Source organism: Lactuca virosa, chromosome 8, assembly GCF_052849685.1.
Source record: "Lactuca virosa cultivar CGN04683 chromosome 8, Lactuca_virosa_CGN04683_v6, whole genome shotgun sequence".
Taxonomy (NCBI): Eukaryota; Viridiplantae; Streptophyta; class Magnoliopsida; order Asterales; family Asteraceae; genus Lactuca; species Lactuca virosa.
In genome coordinates this window covers 304,321,469-304,348,923 of record NC_136433.1, presented here as the reverse complement: position 1 = coordinate 304,348,923, position 27,455 = coordinate 304,321,469, and the positions used below count along the sequence as shown (strand labels likewise).

Below are 27,455 nucleotides of genomic sequence, written 5' to 3'. Positions count from 1 at the left end.
GCCTTAGACCCACCGCTACTGGAAGACAACTCACCTTGTACGAGTAGCTGCTGATAATCTGTGCGGGAAACCTCCGCCTGCTGCTGCTCCGGAAATCCTCCGACTACAATCCCCATAAACACTTAGTTAGAACTGATATCTACTCTTAGGGTAAAATGACCATTTTACCCCTAACCAAGTCCAAGTCAAAAGTCAACTTCTAGTTGACCGCACTCGCCGAGTTGGGCCGTCAACTCGTCGAGTCCCTCACCCTTTACTCGTCCTCATCCATGACCCCACTCGTCGAGTTGGGCCGTCAACTCGACGAGTTCTTCTCTCATATGAACATTACATGAAAACTCATCCGACTCGCCGAGTTGATGAACGACTCGTCGAGTTCACCTTCATCTGATGAACAAGTTCTGTCCATGACTCGCCGAGTTGATGAACAACTCGTCGAGTTCATCTTCATCCTTAAGGAAATTGCCTTGGACTCGCCGAGTCTGTTCTAGCACTCACCGAGTCCCATGAACTCTAGGTCTAAATCACGTCCAATGCATTGGGTAACTCTTTCTGTCCGGTTACAAACCTTCTAACACTCAACTGGGTCCCTTTGACCCTCAACAGATATAGGGCTCAAAGCCTCGGACTCGTCGAGTCCAAGAATGGACTCGCCGAGTTGGTCACGTCCACACTCTAAATCTTTGATTTCTGATGTACAACCTTTGATCAAAAGATAGATCCAAGCTTCTATAATCGATCTAGCACGTAAAGTTACAAACTTTACGTGTTTTCATGGGACTTTGAGCTCAAAAAGACATAAAACAAGCTCCTATAGTGCATGGGACCTTTCATGGGTGCAAAAGCAACCCAAATCTGCCTAGTGACTCCTTTAATGATGTGATTCAGAAGCTTAAACCCCCAACCATGTTTGCAAACATGGTTGGCCACCAAAAATGGCTTATAAAAGCCCTAAATCTTCCCAAAAAGGGATCTAACAAATGAAAGAGCAAGGTTACAGCTTTTTACCTTCAATGAACTGTAGAAGGTGCACAGACTCGGGTTCCCTTGGTCTTGACTTGCTTCCTCAAGCCTTTCTCCTTCCTTATTAAGATCACAAGCACCAAAATCCACCAACAAGGCTTAGATTGCTTCAATAACGGCTAGGGTTTCAATGAGAGGTGTTTGGGAGCATAAAGGGGCGATGGAGGCTGCATAAGGTCGTTTAAATAGGGTGCAAACCCTTGGATTAGGGTTTTTTGTCCAGACAGCGTCTACTCGCCGAGTCCAGCACCCGACTCGTCGAGTCCATCACTTAAATCTCGCGTTCCGTCCCGCTTCTACTCGACGAGTTGATCCTTCAACTCGCCGAGTCCAAGGCCAAAAATGCAAAATATTTAAAGAATTAATAAAAAGAATACGTACCAAGAACCAGGTGCTACAAATCTCCCCCACTTATTTAGACTTCATCCTCGAAGTCTGCTACTCGTTCCTGAAACAGCTCGGGGTAATGCTCCATCATCTCGTCCACCGGCTCCCAAGTCCACTCTGACCCCTTCCGGTGCTGCCATTGCACCTTCACGAGTTCCACTCTTTTGTTCCTCAGATCCTTCGACTTCCGGTCAAGGATCGCTACAGGCCGCTCGATGTAATTCAGGTTGTCATCAACCTGAATGTCCTCCAAGGGTACCACTGCTGAGTCGTCCACCAGGCACTTTCGCAGCTGGGAGACGTGGAAAGTGCTGTGGATCTGACTGAGTTCGGCTGGCAGATCCAGCCTGTACGCCACCTTGCCCACCCGGGCTACAACCCTGAACGGTCCAATGTACCCTGGGCCCAACTTGCCCCGCTTCCTGAATCGAATGACGCCTTTCCAAGGAGACACTTTCAGTAGAACCATATCTCCGACCTGGAACTCCAGGTCTGAACGACGCTTGTCGGCATAACTTTTCTGTCGACTCTGAGCAGTCTGAAGCCTGCTCCGGACCTGCTGAATCCTCTTCGTCGTCTTGAGCACCACTTCGGTACTCCCCATGACCCTCTGGCCAACCTCGCCCCAACATATCGGGGTCCTGCACCTCCTCCCGTATAACATCTCAAAGGGAGGACGATCAATACTCGCGTGGTAACTGTTGTTGTAGGAGAACTCAGCCAACGGAAGGTAGGTATCCCAACTACCACCAAAATCTAACACACACGCCCGCAGCATATCTTCCAGAGTCTGGATGGTCCGCTCGCTCTGGCCATCCGTCTGCGGGTGAAAGGCGGTGCTGAAATGCAGACGAGTACCCAACTCGTGGTGGAATTTCTTCCAAAACCTGGAAGTGAACCAAACATCCCTGTCAGAAATCACGGAGACCGGCACCCCGTGCCGCACCACCACCTCCCTGATATAGATATCGGCCAATTTCTCGGCCGAGATGCTCTCCTGAATCGGGATAAAGTGGGCGCTCTTGGTCAACCGATCCACGATGACCCATATGGAATCCACTCCCCGCGCGGTCCTGGGAAGCTTGGTGATGAAATCCATAGTAATATCTTCCCACTTCCACAGGGGAATATCCAACGGCTGCATCTTGTCGTGTGGCCTCTGGTGCTCGGCCTTGACCTTCCTGCAGGTCAAGCACCGCTCCACATACCATGCTACATCCCGCTTCATGCAGGGCCACCAATAATCAAGACGAAGATCCCTATACATCTTCGTCGCCCCGGGATGAATGGAGAATCGGGATTTGTGCGCCTCCTCCATCAGAACCTGGCGCAGGCCTCCGAGGTATGGAACCCACACCCTACGGTGTAATGTCAATAATCCCCTGCTGTCATAGTCGAAGGAGGAAACCTGACCCATTATACGCTCACTCTTCCGATGTTCCTCCTTCATAGCCTCTTGCTGGGCCTCTCGGATCTACTCCAATAACGGGGTCACTACTGTCATCCGCATGCAGATATCTCTGATCGGTGCTGCCTTGCGGCTAAGCACATCGGCCACCACGTTGGCCTTCCCCGGGTAGTAAAGGATCTCGCAATCGTAATCCTTCAGCACGTCCAACCACCAACGTTGCCTCATGTTTAGATTCGGCTGATCCATGAGGTACCTCAAGCTCTTGTGGTCCGTGTAAATCGTACAACGAACCCCATAGAGGTAATGACGCCAAATCTTCAGGGCGAACACAACAGCCCCCAGCTCCAAATCATGCGTCGGGTAGTTCGCCTCGTGAGGCTTCAGCTGCCTCGAAGCGTAAGCAATTACATGCCCTCTCCGCATCAATATTGCGCCCAATCCTGAGATGGACGCATCACAGTACACAACGAGATCCTCCATGCCCTCTGGCAGGGCTAAGATTGGCGCCTCGCACAATCTCTAACTCAGTGTCTCGAATGCGGCCTGCTGCTCAGGCCCCCAACGAAAGACCACGACCTTCCTCGTTAGCCTGGTCAGGGGTAAGGCTATCTTGAAGAAATCCTGGATGAATCTCCGATAGTAGCCAGCTAATCCCAGGAAACTCCGAATCTCAGATGGAGACCTCGGAACCTCCCATCTCATCACGGCCTCAACTTTGGCCGGATCTACCGAAATCCCGTTCTGGTTGACAAGGTGCCCAAGAAATTGCACCTCGCGCAACCAGAACTCACACTTGGAGAATTTGGCATACAAGCTCTCCCTCCTCAAAGTCTCCAGAACCTCTCGCAGATGCTCCTCATGCTGCTCTCGCGTCTTGGAGTAAACCAAGATATCATCGATAAACACTATCACAGACCAGTCTAACATTGGTCTACACACGCGGTTCATGAGGTCCATGAACGCGGCAGGAGCATTGGTGAGCCCGAAAGGCATCACCACGAACTCATAGTGGCCATAACGCGTCCGAAACGCCGTCTTCTGCACATCCTCCTCTCTGACCCTCATCTGATGATACCCTGAACGCAAATCAATCTTGGAGAACCAAGATGCTCCCTGTAGCTGGTCAAAGAGGTCGTCAATCCTCGGGAGTGGGTAACGGTTCTCCACCGTTACCTTGTTCAGCTCCTGGTAGTATATGCACATACGGTGCGACCCATCCTTCTTCTTGACAAACAGGATCGGGGCTCCCCAAGGTGAACTACTCGGCCTGATAAATCCCTTGTCTAGCAGCTCCTGCAGCTGCGTAGACAACTCCTACATCTCGGGAGAAGCCAATCGGTACGGCGCCTTGGCAATCGGGGCCGCACCAGGAACCAAATCGATCCTGAACTCCACCTGACACTCTGGAGGTATCCCAGCAAGCTCCTCTGGGAACACATCTGCGTAATCTCGCACCACCGAAACCTCGCTCACCGTCGCCTTACCCGCCTCTCGGGTATCCATAACATACGGGACATATCCGGCGCAGCCCTGCTGAAGGTAGCGCCTAGCTCTCGCTGCTGAACATACAGCTGGTCCTGACTGTGGCCTCTCACCCTGAACTACCAACTCTCCCCCACTTGGGGTCCTGATCCACACAAGCTGCTGTGCGCAATCTATCACCGCCCCATCATGTGCCTTGCCGTATTTCCTACAGCGGCCTCGGCTCTGTTGGCCTTTCGGCCCAACATCTCATCCCTTGGGCTTCTTCCCCGAAGCCCCTGTAACCTTCCCCTCCTCTGTCTTCCTCTTCCGGATATGCTCCAGGTCAATCTCCCTCTCCCTTGCCCTGGCAATCATGGAATCCAGGGTAGGGCAAGCTGAAAAACTAACATGCTCCCGAATTTCAGCTTGTAGCATGTCATGGTAGCGGGTCCTCCTCATGTCCTCATCACCCGCATACTGGGGCACCAGTAACGCCCTCTCCCGGAACTTGGCGGTGATCTCCGCCACAGTCTCCGTGGTCTGCCTCATATCCAAGAATTCCCCGACTAACTGCTGGAGCTCCACTGCAGGCGCGAACTCCGCTCTGAACCGGGTCACAAAGTCTGACCATGTCATAGCCTCAACAGCCGAGGCTCCAAGAGAGTCACCAACCGACTCCCACCAATCCCTAGCCCGGTCCTTCACACATCCTGCTGCAAATCGTACCTTCGACCCCTCAGGGCAGAAGCTGGTCAGCTGTGCAGACTCAATGTCTGCAATCCATCGTCTGGCAGCAATGGGGTCCTTCGCCCCATGGAAATCTGGCGCACCACTGCCCCTGAAGTCCTTAAAGGACAGCGTGCGAGATCCTGACTGGCCAGATGCCATGTCACTCCTGAACGCCCTGAGGCGGTCCTCCTTCAGCTCAACTATCCCTTCCTTGATCGACCCGAAAATGATGGGGGTCGACTCAAGGATGCCTCTAGTGATCTCTGACGCGATGAACTCGCGTAGCCTCTCATCTACTGGCTCGGAACCTGATCCCGAACCCGATCCCTCTCCTGAACTGCCAACTGCTGGCATTGGACGTAGTACCACCATTCTGCAATATATAACGACAACCGTCAGTAATACTGATACCTCTTGAGGGATCACATCTACCACAAGTTCCCTGGTCTTGCCCTCGATTCAAGTACGGATCCTCTGCTTTCATTAGTATGGGCCCATACTACCTTCCACATCTATCCGTACTTTCCTCAAGAACCGCCTCGACTCCACCAAGTCCCTTCCGCTACTACTGCTGATCTCATGCTAATGTCGTCCTAGGCTTGCCCTAGGTAATCACCAACCCACTCTCCGCCATCAGCTGCATAAGAAGTCCCTGTTTTCTTCCCCTAACTAGCTCGCGGATACTATTACATATTACTCAGACTAGATAATTATTCGAATGAGGGATCCTACCCTACAACGGTTGGACTCAAACAAGAGCTGCGAAATAGAGCTAGACCCAACCTTCTGAAATTATTTAGTCCTTGCAATAAGAAACTTAACATATTCGTTTACTAGTTAGTGAAAGATAACTAGAACTCCTAAAAGCACATAGCAAGCAGCATTCGGGCATCGAGTACCCATAATCAAGTATATACTACTCTGGCTATCATACCCACTAATCTGTACTAGCATGCAGTTCTCAATAAGCTGGTACACATATAACAGGCACATAAGGCATCCTTCCTAGATCCTTAGTCCTAATCTAGCATGTTGTTCTACTGAAACTGAGACTGGTAATCATAACATAAACTTGTATGGGTACTTTGGGGAATACTTACTTGAGCTCGGCCGGTCGCGCACATCACACACTTGTTCTTTCTCAAAAACACTTCTGTCTTATTATTTAGAAAACCATTTTCTAAAAAAAAAAAATTCTTTTGATCCCTCGATTTGAGTCCAGACACCCCCGAAGGTGTGTCCGAATCCCTCAGACCAGGGCTCTGATACCAACTTCTAACATCCCAATTTTCGCGTCCAAAAATTTCATTTTTAAATCAATACTTTGGAAAACATTTGTGAATAAACATCGTTTGATCATATCATTTCATAAACATATTTCGTGTCTAAAAACCAAAACATAAAACAACCATAATGTCAGAGTACAAAATCCCAGAATATCTCATGGTGCGGAAAATAATGTGCGTGTATGATGTGCCGCTACCGCGCCAGCTCCTTCCCCTTCGATGAAGAGGTACCTGAAAACAAAACTGTAAATTGTAAGCACGAAGCTTAGTGAGTTCCCCCATCATACCACATACCATACAATCACATAACATACAAATACTGTCAGGCATATCTGGGTGCCCGACCTACCCCTTCGGTCCTTTCGACCGGATACTGCCTAGCATATCTGGGTGCTGGCCTCCCCTTCGGTCCTTTCGACCGGATACTACCTAGCATATCTGGGTGCTGGCCTCCCCTTCGGTCCTTCCGACCGGATAACGCCTAGCATATCTGGGTGCTGGCCTCCCCTTCGGTCATTTCGACCGGATACTGGGGACTATTTCACCCCTCTACTACTACCACATAACATGTATCACATAATCACATTCTATCTAACATGACTGCGCATGACTACCCCTTCGGCCCTGTCGACCGGTGATCTCGGGGACTATCTCCCCTACAGCTACTAGCATATAACATATCATACTAGCACATAACATATCAGGTAATAGCAAACCTAGATGATATCACAAAGACCATCATCTAACATACGTCTCCTACTGGTGGGCCGGCATTGTGGCCTTAGACTCACCGCTACTGGAAGGCAACTCACCTTGTACGAGTAGCTGCTGATAATCTGTGCGGGAAACCTCCGCCCGCTGCTGCTCCAGAAATCCTTCGGCTACAATCCCCATAAACACTTAGTTAGAACTGATATCTACTCTTAGGGTAAAATGACCATTTTACCCCTAACCAAGTCCAAGTCAAAAGTCAACTTCTAGTTGACCGCACTCGCCGAGTTGGGCCGTCAACTCGTCGAGTCCCTCACCCTTTACTCGTCCTCATCCATGACCCCACTCGTCGAGTTGGGCCGTCAACTCGACGAGTTCTTCTCTCATATGAACATTACATGAAAACTCATCCGACTCGCCGAGTTGATGAACGACTCGTCGAGTTCACCTTCATCTGATGAACAAGTTCTGTCTATGACTCGCCGAGTTGATGAACAACTCGTCGAGTTCATCTTCATCCTTAAGGAGATTGCCTTGGACTCGCTGAGTCTGTTCTAGCACTCGCCGAGTCCCATGAACTCCAGGTCTAAATCACGTCCAATGCATTGGGTAACTCTTTATGTCCGGTTACAAACCTTCTAACACTCAACTGGGTCCCTTTGACCCTCAACAGATATAGGGCTCAAAGCCTCGGACTCGTCGAGTCCAAGAATGGACTCGCCGAGTTGGTCACGTCCACACTCTAAATCTTTGATTTCTGATGTACAACCTTTGATCAAAAGATAGATCCAAGCTTCTATAATCGATCTAGCACGTAAAGTTACAAACTTTACGTGCTTTCATGGGACTTTGAGCTCAAAAAGACATAAAACAAGCTCCTATAGTGCATGGGACCTTTCATGGGTGCAAAAGCAACCCAAATCTGCCTAGTGACTCCTTTAATGATGTGATTCAGAAGCTTAAACCCCCAACCATGTTTGCAAACATGGTTGGCCACCAAAAATGGCTTATAAAAGCCCTAAATCTTCCCAAAAAGGGATCTAACAAATGAAAGAGCAAGGTTACAGCTTTTTACCTTCAATGAACTGTAGAAGGTGCACAGACTCGGGTTCCCTTGGTCTTGACTTGCTTCCTCAAGCCTTTCTCCTTCCTTCTTAAGATCACAAGCACCAAAATCCACCAACAAGGCTTAGATTGCTTCAATAACGGCTAGGGTTTCAATGAGAGGTGTTTGGGAGCATAAAGGGGCGATGGAGGCTGCATAAGGTCGTTTAAATAGGGTGCAAACCCTTGGATTAGGGTTTTTTGTGCAGACAGCGTCTACTCGCCGAGTCCAGCACCCGACTCGTCGAGTCCATCACTTAAATCTCGCGTTCCGTCCCGCTTCTACTCGGCGAGTTGATCCTTCAACTCGCCGAGTCCAAGGCCAAAAATGCAAAATATTTAAAGAATTAATAAAAAGAATACGTACCAAGAACCAGGTGCTACAAATCTCCCCCACTTATTTTGGACTTCGTCCTTGAAGTCTGCTGCTCGTTCCTGAAACAGCTCGGGGTTTATGCAGATTCATAGCACCTTTCATGTTTCTCAGCTTCGGAAGTGTTTGGTTGACGATTGAACAATGGTTTCATTTGAAGACATTCAGGTTGATGAGCGCCTAAATTATGTGGAGAGGCCGGTGGCTATTCTGGATAGAAAGACGAAGGCTTTGGGTAACAAGGTGGTACCCTTAGTCAAGGTTAAGTGGTAGCATCATAATGGTTTTGAGTACACTTGGGAGCCCGAGTCAGACATGCGTGATTACTACCCAAATCTATTTGTAGCTGAGGATTTCGAGGACGAAATCTAGTTCAAGTGAGGGAGAATTATAACACCTAGTTCCAGGTAAGCATCACTTCTAATTATCAATTAATTTTTAAAAGATAAAGACTTTGCCATCACGTGACCATGTGTGTGTCATGACGTGCCAGTGGAAAGGGAAGAATGTGCATTCCATTGGGTGTCGCGACGTGACACCATGTTGGTCATGACTTGACAATCCTTGCGAGCAAAACCCTAATTTCGACGATTGTGCGTATATTTAAGGGAAGTGAGAGCTAGGGTTTGCATACTCTCAACCTCCATCACCTCTAATGCTAGTCCAAAATAAGTTGGACTAAACTCACAACTACACGAGTTTATTAAAAAACAAAAATAAATATAAATATAAAGGTAAAAACATTTAGGAGTTTAAATTTATAAGAAAAGAGAGAAAAATTGGATTTAAAATTGAAATTCCCATTTCTCTTTTAAATTTAAATAAATAAATAAAAATAATAATAATTAAGTTATAATTTATGAATTTTAAATTTAGAAATAAATTTGAATTAATGAAATTGATATATATTTATTACAAGTATTAAATTTATTATGAGTTTTGGATATATATATATATATATATATATATATATATATATATATATATATATATATATATATATACGAAAAGGTTTTTTTCTTTAGAAGAGATCGTGAAGTTCACGAGGGGTTCCTTTTTAGCGCGTGAAACACTGTTTTTTCACTCTCAGCGTTGTTATAGTCCAATGCATGTTTTACACACTTAGGACAGTTGTCTTCCTCTATGAAGCTCAAGCGCTGACGTAGCGAGACATGTGTGTAACACCGCCTATTTCACGACGAACAATGATACTTTTTCCAAGGAGCCTTTCGTGTTTCAAGAGGCATCTTCCCTAAGATCTCACCACAAATTTCCTCTTCCATATCTCTCCCTCTTAAAGATTAAAGATGAACAAAGTAGTCAAGAAATTACCTTATCATATCGAAGCAAAGACGATTCTTAATTGACGAAGCAAAGTAGTCAATAAATTACCTTATCATCTCGAAGCAAAGACGATTCTTAATCGACGAAGCAAAGACGATTCTTAATCGGTATTTGGGTGTTTAAAGATTGGATTACATCTTCATACTTATTATTGTGTTTTAAATCCTAACCCTAACCTCCGATACAGCCACCAGCACTAACCTCAAATCACATCTATGAACATCATCCTCTTTTTTCCAGGTTTGTGCTTTTTGTTTATTCTGTATTTCCATTTATTATAGAATTCGATTCTGATTTGTTCCAGTTCATGAGCTTTATTTGGGTTCTGTTCATCGTCCTTATTAGTTTGATTTTACTTTGTTAACCCTTATTCTCTCTGTATATTGCATCAGTGTACTCAACAATCGATAATCATATGACAGGTACTGCTTTCACCCTGCAAGTGCTTTGTCGATTTACTTTAGGATTTTTTTAATTTGGTTTAGGTTTAGTTAGACCTTATAACCTTCTATTTACCTTTTTCTTTAGATTTTTGAGGTATCGGTGGTAAATCAAGCGTCAAGAAATTGGATGGTAGACCTTATAATCTTCTATTTACTTTGTTCTGGGTCGCTTCAACTTATGTTGGAATTTAGTTTTATTTAATTCTTAATTTGTTGACAGAGGAAGACTAATTTTGATGAAACAGGCAGATGGAATCCTTTCCAGTGGGTATCTTGGACTTGATCTTCCCCAAGAAAAATAAAGTAAGTTCTATCAAGTTCAACAGATTAATATTTTCGTTTTCTGTAAATCCTTTTAAATAGAAAATACAAAACAACGACATTCTTAAAATCTAGATCTAAGGAGTCATTTATACATCTAACCTAATCACCAAGATAAATTTAACAGAACCTATAGACTGATGAAAGTTAGTATATAATTTAACCAAAAGAAGATAATATACATCTTTAAGAAAATAAATTATGTCAATATTATATTATTTCTCTATTCATGTGGTCATGCTATTAAATTTTGTATAATGGTAGTTATTTTTTATATGTATAAATCTCTTGGAAGTCGGTTCAGAGTTGCGGTCATTAGAAATCTTCATTTTGACCATGGGTGTATTGTTTTTTTTTGAAAAAAGGAAAAAATGTGTTGTTATTTACATAACCTGCCCAATTTATTACGTAAATGTTGCATTTGGTTTGAACAATTTTGGAAAATGTCTTCCAATTGCATATTTGCTCAATACTTTACGCTCCTTTCTTCCATAAAAGAGATTCACTTTACAACGATGTCCCAAAAGAATCACATTTTAAATCTATGCTTAAAAATTAATTCCAAAGTTATCTTAATTTTAAAGATCAAATAAAAATAATCATTTTCTTATTTATTTTATCAATTCTAAAGTAATTAGAATTTATAGAAGTCTCTGCAATCGCCTACATTTCAATGTTAACTATGGTACTCTTTAGTTTCATCATTATCATTCATGTTCCTATATTCCTATGTGAAGCATAATTTTCTTAAAAAGTATGAACGATAGGAAAAGATAGTTTGATGTAGGTGTTTTTCTTACACAAAACGGCTCTTTATAAGTGCAACATGTCTTTACACATGTTGCAGATAACATGACCGACAATTTAGATGGTTCGTTGTTTGTTCCAAATCTAATGCCTCATTCATATAAAAAGCCGCTCTGTGGAACAAAACAACATGGATTTACCACCGCCAAGTTAGATGCTCGTTCCCTTTATTGGAGATGATAAGTTCGTCATTCAAGTAAAAGAGAACGGTCAAGCGAACGAGCGTCAAATATTTTGAAGAACAATACAAAATTTCAATAAATACAACAAAAAAAAGGAAAATAGGAAAAATACTTACTTCCTCGATAGAAATCGGAGGTGATTGTTGAACTCCATCAACGTGAAGCAATTATAGTGGGTATGGTGAGTCCACTATTAGCATGTCTATTTATAAAGTAAAATGGAAACATAATTAGATTATCAATAATTTTTTTTTTGGTAATGTAAACACTATCATGGAGGAACAAATTTTGGAAGGACAACTGGAGACCCATTCATAACTGATGGTTATGCAAATAAAGAAACAGAAGATGCCACAAAATTTACAGATTGTTTTTCTTTTCCTTTCACAAATATATAACATAGATAGCATGCATGTGGTCGGTTTGTAGATGATGATATTTATCTATTTGATGATCCATTTAGTGTTGTTGATGCTCATACTAGAAACCAAAGTTTTAAAGTGACTTTATCCACTTCCTTGTTCTTGGATTTCTATTCATGGTCAACTTAGTGTATATATGTTTTTGGCTTTAATGATATGAATGCATGTTAGACTTCTAGAAATCAGAAACAGTGATTCATGTAACATCAACTAGAGTTTTTACCTGATGTAGATCTCATCCAGGTAACTGCTTGAAGTCTTTTTCTTTAAGTTTCTTTGCATATATTCTTGCACAGACCCATCTGAATGGAAAAAATACTTCTGCATACAGCATATATACATTCTTGCAGATCTCACCATGTCATAAAAAATGGAAAAATTACTCAAAATATGATGATATCCTCTATTTAGGAGACAACTCTATTGAATTTGTGCACACAAAGAAGCTTTATGAGAAGTAGATTCGGTGCTGAAGAATTGAAAGAATGTGACTGAAAACAAAGGAATCCAAGGCAACTATAATGTAAATGACCAATGGGAAGAAGAGGTAGCTTATGGAGGAGAAAGAAAGAGAAAAAGGTAAGGTTATCTTTTTTTTTTAGAACAAGCTTTCAGTAAAAAAGTTAGCAAAAAGAACAAAACATTACAACATAAGGGAAGAAATAGAGTTTAAACACCAGCTATTCCAACATCAATTCGATCTATTGGACCTATTTTTGACCCAATTGAATGATACAAATTGGACTTCATCAAACACCTTGTCTTGATGACAGAAGGACTGCTTGAACACCCGAGAGTAACTCGCCTTCCAAAGACACCGGATGGAGGTATAGCGAAGAGCGTGTTTTATTATTAAGAGTGTGTTTTGTTTTTTTATTTTCATGTTTTCAGTTCATGGGGAACCATTGATGGGTGTCATTAATTAGAGTGTGTTTTATTATTTCTATTTAACATTTATATTGTAGGGACTTTTTAAAGAGTGAGCCATAAAGGTTGTCGTCATTGAAATCGTTATAAATATCCATTTTCATTTGTTGTTACTACCGTTATTTTGGTTTTTACCTATTTCTTGCATGTTTCATTAAACAAAGGTTATTAAAAATATTGATAAGTTAGTATTTTCTGTTTCTTGTATGATACTTTAATGCCAACCGTTTTAGCATATTCTTACAATTTTCTCAAAAACACCCATGGGCCGGTCGTGCATTGCATGACTTGTACAACTTCCTAGTGTGTATATATATATATATATATATATATATATATATATATATATATATATATATATATATATATATATATATATAGATATAGAGAGAGAGAGAGAGAGATAATAGATAGATAGATAGATAGAGAGAGAGACTATTGGAATTATATTTATTTTATTTTATTTTATTGATATAAATGTTTGTAAAAAAAAGTATTGTAAATTATAAAAAATAAACTTTTATACGTTATATGTTAAAAACAAATAAGTCTTTCTTGTCCTTCAAAAAAAATTCATGCTTAATAAAAGAATTATTTTTGTATCACTTGTCATCTCCTATTTCTCTGTTATTAGCTCTCTGTTATTGGAAGTCACTACAAAAATACGGAGCTATAGAGACGACACATATACCGACGACAAAAGCCGTCGCTACAAGTCCACCTATGCCGACGACAAGTCGTCGCCACACATTTTGCCAACTTTGACCAAAATCCTTTGACCCGAATACCTGTGCCGACGACATGTCGTCGCGACAAGTCTGGCGGGAACGACCAAAATCTTCGCGGTATTCTGAAAACCTATGCCGACGACATGTCGTCGGTATAGGTATCGAGAAATCTATTTTCCAATTATTTATATTCCATGGTCCAGTATACCAGAACGACGTAGTTTTACGGAATCTATACCGACGACATGTCGTCGGCAGGCCACGTGGCGATCCGAGTGAAAACCCTATACCGACGACTTGTCGTCGGCACAAATTTTTCATTTTTAATTTTTTTTTGTTTCAGCAAAAAATGAAACGACATCGTTTATTGAAACCCTATACCGACGACTTGTCGTCGGCATAGGGGTTTACCCTAACAGACAGCAGTTTGTCTTTCATTTGCACACAGTGACGCAAAATTATACCCTCTCTTCCCCATCGACGAAAATCAAATTAGAGCTTCCAAATTCCGACGATTAGCACCGGCTAACATCTCTTGTACTCAAATTTCTTTCTTTATTGTTGTGTGGTCAAGGTTTTTACCCCTAATTTGGAGTTTTTTTGCTGTTGATCGGTTTTGGTTCACCACCGTCGGCCTTCCACCATCTTCAGCCTTCCCTGCTGACGAGTCCACCTCCGTCCAGCTTCTCTCCTTCACTGCTACATCATGTAAGTGTTCATCGGTTTTGGAGTTTTGTTGCTGTTCATCGGTTTTTTTTCCTGATTTGCTGTATTTCCGGTGACCACCAGCCACCACCGGAGGGTACCCATCAAAGTTGACAATTGGAATCCGGCCATCACAGCAAGAAGAAAGAATCAGGTTAGTTTTTTTATTTCTAATATTTTTTGAAATTGAAATTGTATATATATATATATATATATATATATATATATATATATATATATATATATATATATATATATATATAAATAAGTTTATATGAAATTGGAATCCTTGTATGATAATGGGATTGTTTGTTTGGTATGTGTTTGATTGTGTTGTTTGTTAAGTATGTGTATGATTGTATTGTTTGTTTAGTATATGTATGTTTGTTTGTTTAGGTTTATGTGAAATTGAAGTTGTATATATGTATAAAATGTTAATTTAGTTGGTTAATGTTGTATGAAATTAAAATTTTGTTTAAAATATTATATTAAATTGAAATTTGTTTAGGTCCATATGAAATTGAAATTGTATGTATACAATGTTAATTTACTTGTTTAGGTTTATATGAAATCAAATATTTTGTATGATTGTGAAATATGTATGATAATGCTATTTGTTTAGGTTGATATGAAATTTTATGTATAAATTGTCAAATATGTATGCTTGTGTTATTTGAAATTGAAATTGTATGTATACAATGTTAATTTACTTGTTTAGGTTTATATGAAATCGAAATTTTGTATGATTGTGAAATATGTATGATTGTGATCTTTGTTTAGGTTGGTATGAAATTTTATGTCTAAAATTGTAAAATATGTATGGTTGTGCTATTTGTTTAGTTTATTAGCTTAAGTGAATGAAGTGATAAAGTGTTTAGTTTTTAAGTTAAAATGTTTGTCATTAAGAACAAACGTTACTAATAGCAACATAAAACAAAATATACAAATATTTAAACTAATAAAAGTACGTTTATTGAGAATAAAGTTTATTAAGTAAAAAATATTTAAACTACAAAGGTTATTAATAGCAATATACTTTTTTTAGCTTGTTTATTAAAGTATTTTATTTTCATTTCTATTTGATAGTTATAACATAAAACAAAATAATAAAACTACGTTGCTATTAAAAGTACGGTGCTATAATAAAACAAAAAAAACAAAACAAAATAATATTAAAAGTACAATGTTGTAATTGAAAAAAAATAAAATGTATATATACTATAAATATGAAAGAGAAGTGAAAAATAGAATACTTTAAACAAACTAATAAAAGTACATTGCTATAAAGTGTGTTTAGAGGCCTACCATTGTGAATACTCTATCAATTCCGTCTGATTTCTACTTCCAAGGTACATTGCAGGAATGGTAATGTATTAAATCTGTAAAAGTAAAAAAAAAAAAAAAAAACAACCAGTAGCTATCCCGACGACATGTCGTCGCTATAGGTATATAATCGACTCCTGTCAAAAACCTATAGCGACGACTAGACATCGTAATAGATTAAACCTGTCGCGACGACATGTAGTCGCTATATGTTTGCCGACGACATTTGTCACTATAGGTAATTAATAAAACTTTATTTTTTTCCCCGAAAATATGATTGACGGAATCTGTACCGACAACAAGTCGTCGCAATAGGGGTAGCTATGATGACGACATCTATGCCGACGACAATAATGGCCTATGCCGACACGCCTATGTCGACAACTCTATGCCGACGACATGTCGTCGGCATACCCTATACCGACGACTTGTTGTCTGGATAGGGTATGAATTTGTCGTCGCCATAAGGTGTGCTTGTTGTAGTGAGTTAAATTACCTTTATACCATTTACTCTTCACTCAATTTTAAAGTCGTTCATTCTCGCCCCTTAAAATTCGACATTTCCGTATATCTAAGGTTTTGATATTAATACAATCCATAAATATTGGTCAATTCGATTCTCAAATAATGAATGTGATTTCATATTTAACAAGATGGCTCAACACTCTTATCTGCTTCTAATAATTTTCCTTCCTTGAATTATTATAATTATTATAAACTTACAGACAAAACTTATATCTTTGTAAAATAATAATTTTTTGCAAATATTTGTAATTAACTATAAAGTTTTTCTTTTTCATCAATGATTTAAGTATGTATTAACCAATTCTATAATAAATACAAATATAAATATAAATTCTATAATATCTTATATATATATATATATATATATATATATATATATATATATATATATATATAAATAAACCCTACCCTTTAAAGTTTGAGAAAAGTGGGGGTGAAAGGTTTCTTGAGGAATTATGCTTGTTTTTTTGTGGAATTTTGAGGATTTTTTAGGAATTTTAGAATGGAGGACACGTGATAACAACAAGGAGAATCTGGATCCATTATTTTTTTCAAAGAGGGAAAGATGGAAAAGTGGGTCGGGTCTTTAGCTGGTACCTGGTGGTTCATGTTTGGGTTAAAGATGTGGGCTGTTGGTTCTTTATCCCACTTGTCAATTGTGATGATAGTGTAGCAGGTCATTTTGGAAAACGACATCGTTTATCTGGCCACGTGCATTCATCTCCTTAGATGTCGACCAGTGACCAGTCGACCACCGCCTCTCTCGACCAATAACCGCATACATAGTGTATTCCACTACCACCTTGTCTTCCAAGCTTTGTCTTCCCTCCATTATCTCTCCAACGTTCCCCTTTTCTCTATTTCCCTGCTCGTTCCGTTTCATTCTCACAACTCACACCTCATGTCCTCATGTGTTTCATTCTTTTTCTCCTTTCTCTCTCTAGAAAGCGCTTCAACAGAGCTCGATATCCTCTCCAACTTTTTTTTTTCGTAAAGTAGGCTTCTTAATAAATTTGAGTTCTTTTTTGCAGAACTGGTTAGTACGCCCCTGATGATGCTCTGTGCTGATCTCAATCCAACTCATCGGACCTTTAATGGTATGTAATATTATTCCCCTACACAATTTATTTTTGGGATTGATTAAGGTGTATATGATTTCTGAAGATTCCAACTACTGTCGGTGGTTTGATTGATTACGGAGTGAAATGAAAGTAATTTCAATATAAAACCTGTAATGGCTTATCCCTTCTCCTGTTATCCCCATTTATCGCTACCTTCTTTCTTATATTAATTTATCCGAACTCCAGTCTGTCAGTCTTCAGTCGTTACATGATTAATCTTCTTTCATCTCGCTCTTTGCAGATTTTTATAAAACCTTGTTTCGGTTTCTAATAGACGCTGACGCTACAAGAGGCTTTGGATTGTAAGTTATTTTAATTACTTTCGATTTTCTCAGAAGATGAAATAATGATGATCAGTTTCTCTGTTAACTAATCAGTTGTTGTTGCAGATTAATCAATTCTGAAATATATGAGGTATGTCTTGAACTCTACTTTGGTAAGTTTGATTTTAGAAGGTAAATAGAAATGAAAGGTCTTTCCATAATGTTTATAGGATCTTTTGCTTCGTGAATTATGGAATTGATTTCTTGTGGTTCATGTTGTGCTATTTTGTATCAGTAATGAAATTGTGCTTTGTCCCCTCATGCAATTTCTTTATTTTTAGTGAAAAAATTAGGAATTTTACTTGGTATAATACAAAGCAAATAAGTTTTTTTCACTTGCTTTCTATTCCCAGCAAGGCGTTATATCAATTGGTTGCTGACTTGGATCTGTAGGTCAAAATCATATAGCTTATGAGAGTTCTCTGGTTTATAGGTAAGTACAGAAGGCACAACATAAAATTCTTTTCAGGCCGTTATTAAAATAATGAGAAATAATATTGCTAGATTCATCGAAGTTTAATGCTCGAATAAAAAAGTAGGATTCTACAATAAATAAAAGCCAAGACAAATAACTTCGTCAAAGGGTAAATTTGTCCAAAAATATCGTTGGCTGGAAAGTTTTGTGTAAAAAAACCAATACACGAATAGTGAGACTAGGTCACAACTCACAACATAGTTCTTTTACTTGTTTATGCTTCTTAGGTGTTGTTTTCTCATTTTTTTAATTGCTTCTTATTTAAGGGTAAAATGGTCATTTACTCTTTTTCATACACATCATTTGCATGGAAAAAAAATAGTTTTTGTTTGTACAACATTTTCTTCTTATAAACATTATTTATCCATACGAAACTAAATGGCGAAAAGAAAAAACAATCTTATGGACTTAACCTATCAAGCTCATTAAATAAAAAAGAAACAATCCCTTAGTAGATGTAAATTTATTTGAAAAAAATTAATATTATTTGTTTTGTTGCAAATAAATCAGGTCGAATAACTTATAGTTATGTCGCCCTAACAGCATCACAAAGAAAGTGATGTGCGCTTTGCTGAGAAAGTGAATTTATCTTTTCTATTATAACCACAATTTGTCAAATTCATTGTTTCTTTAATATTTATTTTATAATTATGAAATCTTAAATCAATTATTGTCTTTTTCCCTTACCAACTGTTTCAAAAAATTGGTAGCACTGATTTGGGTTTGCAAGATTCCTCCACATGCATTTAGCTTTTGTCAGTACAATGGGTATGCATCTTTAAATAGAACTTGTGCTGCTGCACACTGCGATGGCGAGGGGCGGAACTTGGCGAGGGGCGGAACTTGGCGAGGGGCGGAACACGACCAATTAAAGTAGGGGGGCCAAAATGAAAACTCCAAAAATAATATATATTTATAATTTAATTATATTGTCGATGTCGATTATTATATAAGTTGATTTTTTAGTGCATTTATCATTTAGCTTCTTGTTTGATAAAACTATATATTTTGTGTTAGAAAATATATAGATATTATGTTAATGGAAGATGAATAAACGCATATATCATTAGCCGTCATAACAAATATTTCATTGTTTTAGATTCATTTTCATAAATAAAATAATATTAAAGTGAAATGATTAAACATAAATATATTATATTGATTAATATCATAAAGGAACAGTATCTATTTGACATCACATTGAACAGTAATAAAAAAACAAAAGGTTCTAGACTTCTAGGCTTCAACATTGACAGCACATCGAATAGGAAAAACAACCAAGAGTCTTTCACAGAGCATATTGGTTCACAGCATCACAAAATATATAAAAACTTAGTCAAAGAGCACAACCAGAGATTGAAGTTGTTAAAGATAGTAATGAACATACAGAGAGACCTCAGAAACAAGATGGGCGACGAAGAGCAAGAAAATTCCAGTAGTGACTGCCGTCGATTCTAAATCAGCGACCATCGACTGGAGATGCACGATTAGGGTTTTATAAATTTTACTGTTTAGGTTTCTTTCATCTATTTTTCTGCTTTATAAAAAGAAGAAATTGAGTTGGAGTTGTGGGCTTTTGTTTATTAGAAGAGTCTAATTTTTTATATTTATTTTGATATTTTGATTGTCCGTTTGTTTTGATATCAAGTATTTTAGTAGTAGATCCATATCTTTTTCTCTGTTTGAAATTATGTCCCGATTTTTTCTTAAATCAATAACGAAACTCTTTGAGATATTAGGAAAATAGGAAGTAACTGGGCTAAAAAACGGGGGGGACCATGGCCTCCCCTGGCCCCTAAAGGGATCCGCCCCTGGCGATGGTCATGGCTTCTGCTTTATATGTTGTACAAACATACCATTCTTTTGCTAATTATGCATTTCTTGTAAAGGCCGTTGAGTCTGGACAAGTATATATCTACAGATTTCCTTATTTTCTCATTTGAAGTGTATTTTAGACATTTCACAAATATCCAAAAAACTTCTATACAATCATTCGTCTACTAAGTACTGCAGTTTTCATAGTAATTGATGAAGTTCTTTTACAATATTGTCGCCATTAATATAAGCAATGTGGTATGTTTACCTCTCACCTGTAAGTATACATATTGATGCATAACTTAAGTGTTCATAAAGGATGCTTTCATGATTTTCATACCTTGCACCTGAAAAACAAGAATGTGGAGAAAAAAAGAAAACAAAAGTCAAAGGTGTTTCGTTGCATGACGGTGATAGTGGGTTGCTATAATAATCAGCTATACTTCAAGTTCGGCAAAAGTTCATTGGTCTATGGTTTTGATAAGTTTTACTATTAGAGTGGCAAACAATAAACTTGGAGCTCGAACGAAAAAGTCTTCTCCTTGCAAGTATTTTGATTATGAAATTTGGGTTTTCAGATTCAATGTAATAGTAACTTCAAGCAGTCAAAACATTGTATATAATTCAGATTCAATACTTTGCCCATGTATGCTAGGCCTAAAAATCAGTTTGGGAAATAGCAATGCATAGATTTACATTTATATGTGTATTCGGTCATTCTATATTGAAAACCTGCCCATTTCTAACATTATACTCTTTTTTATTGTCGCACATTATAACAAATACCCAAACTACCCTTCGTGGGTCGTGCTAAGCACGGGTTGAAGACTACCTAGTATACAAATATAAAAACTGTATATATTCATGCCACCGGTCACAATCGTTGAGCCCCCATTCAACAACTCACATATACATAAACATGGTATACATAGATTTACAAAAAAAATAAAGATTTGTTTTTTTATCTAGACGACGATACTAGATGAATATTTAACGAAATTATAAATGTTTATAATTCTTTTTAGTGGATGTGGATTCATTTTCAAACTGTTAAACAGAAACAATATATTTTCATTTTTAATTCAAAACAAAAGCATATTTTTATTTTAAATCATCAACATATTTACTTTGTTAATTTAGAAACATTACTTTATATTTTAACCATCGAAAATAGAAAAATATTTTTATTCCATTCAAATTTTTGGTACTTTATATTTTAACCATCGAAAATAGAAAAATATTTTTATTCCATACATATTTTTGGGTAGAGAGATTGATGTAGCCGTGGGATAGCAACCACTAAAAGTGGCTTAGCCAAGCTGAGGTCGTCTTGATTTTCAACAAGCTTAATCCCCGACTCATTAGGTGGCGCCTCCCAGGTGAACGCTTGAAGCATTCTTGCTAACATCATCGTCGTAATGGTTGAGCCCAACACCACTCCTGGACAGCCACGTCTCCCAGTGCTAAACGAAAGCATCCTCAGCTCATTATCTGATAGAACCACTTGCTTTCCTTCTGCATCAAGATGTCGATCTGGGTCAAAATTCATTGCATCTTTCCACACATTTGGATTCCTTCCCAGCCCAGGACGACTAAGCAAGATATGACTACCCTTAGGTATGAAGTAGCCAGCAACAGTTGTATTCATCATTGAAACATGTGGTGGATTGAAAGGTAAGAAAGGATGCAGCCTGAAGGCCTCCTTGATGCATGCTTTTATGTAATTGAGTTTGTGAAGGTCTCGCTCTTCGACCAGACGGTGGCGACCTACCTCATGGTCCAGTTCCGCAACTGCTCTCTTTAGGATAGTTGGTTCGTTGAGCATCTCTGCCATCGCCCACTCTATTGCATTGGAGGGATTATCAATCGTGGCTATCATTAGTTCCTAAAATCAGGCAAAACACAAAACACAAAAAAAGACTCAGTAATATTACAATTTAATGAAAATCTTAAGAACCTTCTATATATACAAGAGATTGTTCCAAAAAGTTTCTACGTTGTTGAAATCAAATAATCAAAAGTCACTTAGAAATGCATGCCTGAGTCTTACTATAATCTGGGCTTTGATCTCCTCTGATGTGAGCTTAGGGCTTCCATGGTTGATAAGAACATCAAGCAAATCATTGTTTACCTTTCTCACTCCTTCATTCCACATTTGAATTCGTTCATCGATCAATGGATCTTGATACTTACGAACTCTTTGGATGGCAGTCCTCACGATCTTTTCATGGCCATCAAAATCTGTCTTCCCTCTCAACCATGGGAAATAGTCAGTGATGGAAAATGCATAAAGATACTTGAGCAAGGTCAAAACAGACGTGACATGCTCAGTTTCTTCTTCACCTGGCCCCCCATCTTCCATTCCGTCCCCAAAGAACCTTGTCCCAAAAATCATCTTTCTTATCAAGTTTCCACAAAAATGTTGGCTCGTGAGTCGAATATTTACTAACCCTCCATTAGTTATGGTATCTTGTTTCTCTATTTGATTGCTAATATACCTAAGCAAGTGATTGGCTTCTTCGTCTCTTTTGGGTTGGAGCCATTTGTGTGTTGATGATGATAGGATGACCTGGATCAACATTTTTCTCATCTTTCTCCATTGTTCCCCAGAAGGGGACAAAATGGTTGTGCGATAGCCATCACTTACCAGATCAGCTGATAATACGACAGGCCTTGAAGAAAATACTTCATCTTGCTTTTTCAAGAACTCACATGCTAGGTTTGGACAGGAGACTGCAATAACATGCGTAGATGGTCCTAGCCGGATGCAAAGGATTGGGGTCTTGAACTGAGTCATGAGTTTATGGATCCAACGGAAAGTTGGCCGATTTAAGACCATTTGGATGAAGCATCCGATGAACGGTAAAGGAGTTGGACCAGGTGGCAGTGGATGTTGGAACGGAGGTTTGTTTCTAATAAACTTGGCGAAGAAGAAGAGGATAACGGTGATGATGACTGCAAGAGGGGTTGTTAATGACGATGAAAGAGTTGGTATTGAATTGGGAAGCATGTTGCAGGCGATCCCGAGTATTGGGACGACGTTATTCATGAATTGCAATGCACAATCGGTTGAGCAATGGTTATGATTTAACTTGGTGCAACTAATCCTAAGGTATTTATAGGGTAAATATTTTAGTATTTTACTTTAATATTGGCATAAGAAATAAATAAAGATTACAAAGCGAAAAGAAAAGGGGCCTTAAGCAAATACAATCAACATCTAGGGATTACTACTATTTCATAAAATTTAAATTTAAAATTTTCTATCAACTTTAAGGAGGGGCCCGGTCCAAAGGATTATCTTCAAATACTTAGGATGAACATTATCGTGTGTGTATATATATATATATATATATATATATATATATAATAATAATAATAATAATAATAATAAGTAGACCATCAAAAAAATTAAGACATGTACAACTGTCCACTTTGCTCCTTCCTTAACGCCCCTCATGACTTTAAGTTTTGACAAAATTGCATGAATGGTTCATGTGTTATGTTACAACTCGCAAGTTTGATCCAAAAAGGTTTGGACTCGTGATATTGGTCTAAAAGTTTGATATTATTGCGAGTTAGATCTAAAATTTTCAAAATTTTTATAAAGATATATTTGCCCTTGGTATTTTCCCATTTTCAAAATTTTTATTACAAACATCAAAAAATGAAAAGAAAAAAGAAAATAGCCACCCATCTCCCTCTCACATACACACACATTCAAAACACTTTATGAACAACACTTGCTTCCGCCACTATCCTCCACCAACACCACTTGTTGTCCACCAGACTACCACCAACACCACCATCGACCACCAGTCTCAAGAACTACTGTTAAGATTTGATGAATTCGTATATATTGTTACCAGTTCAGAAGAGCAAAACATTCCATTGTTTTCAAAACTCAAACTCAAGAACAACCAGTTTACAATTTTCTGATTTGTAAACTCAAAATTAAGAACAACCAGATCCGTAAACCCACAACAACAATAAGATTTTTAACAACAATACATTACTAGATTTGTAAACCACAGATCTGAAAACCCATCCACATATAACTCAAGAACAACCACCACTTTTTGATGAGTTAACATAACTTTTTCAAATCCAATGAACAAAACATCCTATTTCACAACAATACATTTACATATTTATAAAAGCCCTGCTTTCTCAAAACATAATTCAAAAAAATGACACAGATATTCACAATGACAATGATACCTAACCAAACCAGAACCTCTCTCTCTCTCTCTCTCTCTATATATATATATATATATATATATATATATATATATATATATATATATATATATATATATATATATATATATATATATATATATATATATATATCTTCGGCAAATTTCTATACAACTCTAAAACGTACCAAGCTATATGAACATCTACGAAGATGTACAATTGCTACCCGAAACCCTAATCTTGCCTCTACCGGAAATCCTAATCATGTCATCACTTCTAATGACCCATTTCCACATCAAAAAATTCCATTTTTAATTAAGGTAAAAATGCTCATTTTTAGGATACAGGTTAAGAAAACCAATTGTTCCAAGTACGCTCTTATAAAATCAGAGCAATATAGTAAATGCAAAATCTTCATTGTCGCTGACAAATATGTACAGTCATATCATCGCCTTCCCAGGATCACTGATGATGCCTAAAGACAATAACAAATGGGTAAGAATGAAGCTTAGTGAGTTCCCCCAAAATACCCTACACAACAAAAACAAATATACAACATGAATACCGGGTTTGTTGGCCTGCTGCCTCAACCCAACCGCTCCCTGGGTTTGTTGGCCTACTGCCTCAACCTAACCGTTCCTCGGGTTTGTTGGCATGCTGCCTCAACCCAACTGCTCCCCGGGTTTGTCGACAAGTTGCCTCAACCTAACCGCCACAATATATGTTGACATATAAACAATCAAGAAATCATGTAGGCACATAATACATGCAACTACCAATCATACAACTCACTACCGCCTACTAGACCCCTTACAGGACATTGCTCCGCTACTTTAAATCTCCATAGAATACATATCTATAAGTAACCAGTGGTGAGATAGCCACCCGAACAGATGAACCTACTTTAGAGCCACAACCAAATAAGGAATAAGAAAGAAAGCATAGATCAAAGTTCTCAGGCTATTCTACATGGCTACATACAACCCCTAAGGCATTCCACTAGACGATAACATCCTACTGGTACTCTAACCCACATACTATTGGGTTTTCTATGCATCAAATACACTCTATAACTAGGCAGCGGAAAAATCGAAACAACGATATACCTAAGTGTACATGCATCCTATGGATCTATGGCTTCATGCTAATTACATCAACCCTAGAAAACTAAAACATAAGTAAGAAAACATACCTCTTATGTAGCCCTTGATCTCCATGCTTGAGATCTTGAAGCTCCATGAAGTTGCTTGGATGAAAGGATCCAAACCAGAATCCCTCTAATGGTATCACACCCAATGACACCAAAAGAGTGGAATAAACATAACTAGGAGAAGGGTCAATTTCACAAACCTAAAGGGGTTAGAAATCGTCCCTAAGAGGGGGAGGAAGAAGGGTTGGCGAATACTTCAAGCCAAGGTGCAAAGAGGAATGAAATCCCTAAGGCCCTATTTATAGCCTTGGATGCCTCCTAGGGTTTTGTACTCCTTCCCATGTGGGATGGATGCATAACCACGAAATTTCACTCCTTTCCCATGTGGGATGGAGTGATTTTCATCCAACCCTAATTCCATAAGGGTTCTGGAACATTCCATATTAACCAACTATCGATTAATGAACATTCAACCCTTTAAATAAATAAACTGTTAATTAATTCCCAAAATGTATTTCCGAAATATATTTCCAATTAGTTTCTAATTAATTATTAACCATAATAATTAATAACTAATTTCTCCTTTATTTATTCTACTCAATTTGGGTCTTGAGGGCAACCCAAAAGGACCCTGTTATTATTAGAAATATTACCAATAGTTAATGACCTTAGACACTATTCCAACAGTCTCCCACTTGGACAAGTCATCAACTATACGAGGACTAATATTTCTCCAATAATCAACAGAGAGTTAGCCATCCAATGCAACTACCGAACTCTTGATCTAATCAAGATTCAACCCTTAGATAAGTGATCAACTATCCCTTCATTCTATGATATTTGTATGATTTCGAGACATAGATAATGGTCAATCTCAAGAATTCAAGATTATGTTTCCTGATATAGATTTGTGACGACTGCATCTGACTACTAAATTGAACACATCAATTCCAGTCAGGGCTCGGCTAAGCACTTTAGATGTCAGCACCAAATCATCGAGGGGCCCATAGACATCGCTTCTCCTATTAAGGCAGAAGGAACGAATAAACTTCGACTATATAGTTTCTGTCTATTTCATCATGTCATACATGGATATACCCTTTATAACTACCAGTTACGGTTAGCGTTGGAGTAGTCCAATGCATAACAGAATCTTAGAGCAAAACCCCACATGCATCTAGGTTTGAAGAATAGAAGATATTATCGTCTTAGAATTACTCGTGACTGAATCCATGAAGTAATCTCTAAGCGTCGGTTGGTCCAATACTTAAATCTCTATTAGGCACTAATGAGTGTTAGCGCAATCTCTTTGCTATGTCCAATCAATATGGACAATCCACTAATACTCATGACAGTCTTGAATCACTACTTACTTCCAAGAGTATGACCGACTGTGGACATTTGAGTAAATTAATACTCGGGAAGTGGGTTCCAAACATGCAAAAGTGAGATCGCAGTGATAAGCTAATTGAAATGACCGAACTCTATCATATATTAAGATCACCACTTAATAATCGCCAAATCAAATTAAAACTTATACTGCTTAAAGTTCTCGGGTTTTAAAACAAACCAAACTAAGAGTGTTTAAGCCAATTCATTTGCAAATCTAATGCCTCTAGACTTTGTCTGACTGTCAGACTTGGTCAGTGACATTGGCTTAGGAATGGATTGACAAGATTTTCTTTCGATATGAATCATTGACTATGATGTCTTTACATTTGACTCACTATCAAATGCGTTGGTACTTACTGAGTATGTGTAATGTGAGCTTGTGTGACTTGGGATCCATACTCGAGGTAAGTTCACCCCTAAAGTCACAAGAAACTTCATAAGGACCATCAATGATTGAATTTCAACAAAGATGTCACTAATGAATCTCTTTCAGCCACATTTTCGACTTTGCAATTTAACCAACTGCAACATAATCTAAGTATGTTAAATCCACTATGGTGTATTATCTGGTACTCTTCCAAGCTAATATATCACCATTTAGTAAAAGCACGAATTCCGACTGCAAACGGAATTGCCCTTATCAGTATGGAACTTAGCATCAATGTAACTCTTTCACTGATCTCTTCCATATTATCAAGATCATTTCTTCTGTCCTCCAAGGACACTTAAGAATGTTCTTGATTTTGATTCATTGATTCTTGCCA

At 38.7% G+C, this 27,455-nt stretch overlaps 1 protein-coding gene and 2 long non-coding RNA genes across 3 annotated transcripts; 2 read left to right on the top strand and 1 right to left on the bottom strand.

The window, feature by feature from the left end:
* Positions 1 to 9,940: 9,940 nt before the first annotated feature.
* LOC145132040 (uncharacterized) lies at positions 9,941 to 10,409 on the top strand. The gene is made up of 3 exons (XR_013717863.1): positions 9,941 to 10,072; positions 10,225 to 10,254; positions 10,361 to 10,409. It is a non-coding gene; the product is annotated as an uncharacterized LOC145132040 (long non-coding RNA).
* A 6,495-nt stretch (positions 10,410 to 16,904) lies between these two features.
* LOC145134465 (uncharacterized) lies at positions 16,905 to 20,650 on the top strand. Its single transcript, XR_013719163.1, has 3 exons — positions 16,905 to 17,312; positions 17,578 to 17,638; positions 17,726 to 20,650. It is a non-coding gene; the product is annotated as an uncharacterized LOC145134465 (long non-coding RNA).
* A 527-nt stretch (positions 20,651 to 21,177) lies between these two features.
* On the bottom strand, positions 21,178 to 23,022 carry LOC145133556 (isoleucine N-monooxygenase 1-like). Its single transcript, XM_079068487.1, has 2 exons — positions 22,000 to 23,022; positions 21,178 to 21,834 (listed from the first exon to the last, which is right to left on the bottom strand). The coding sequence occupies exons 1-2, from the start codon at positions 22,996 to 22,998 to the stop codon at positions 21,193 to 21,195; spliced, it is 1,641 nt and encodes a 546-aa protein (XP_078924613.1). The 5' UTR covers positions 22,999 to 23,022; the 3' UTR covers positions 21,178 to 21,192.
* Positions 23,023 to 27,455: the final 4,433 nt, after the last annotated feature.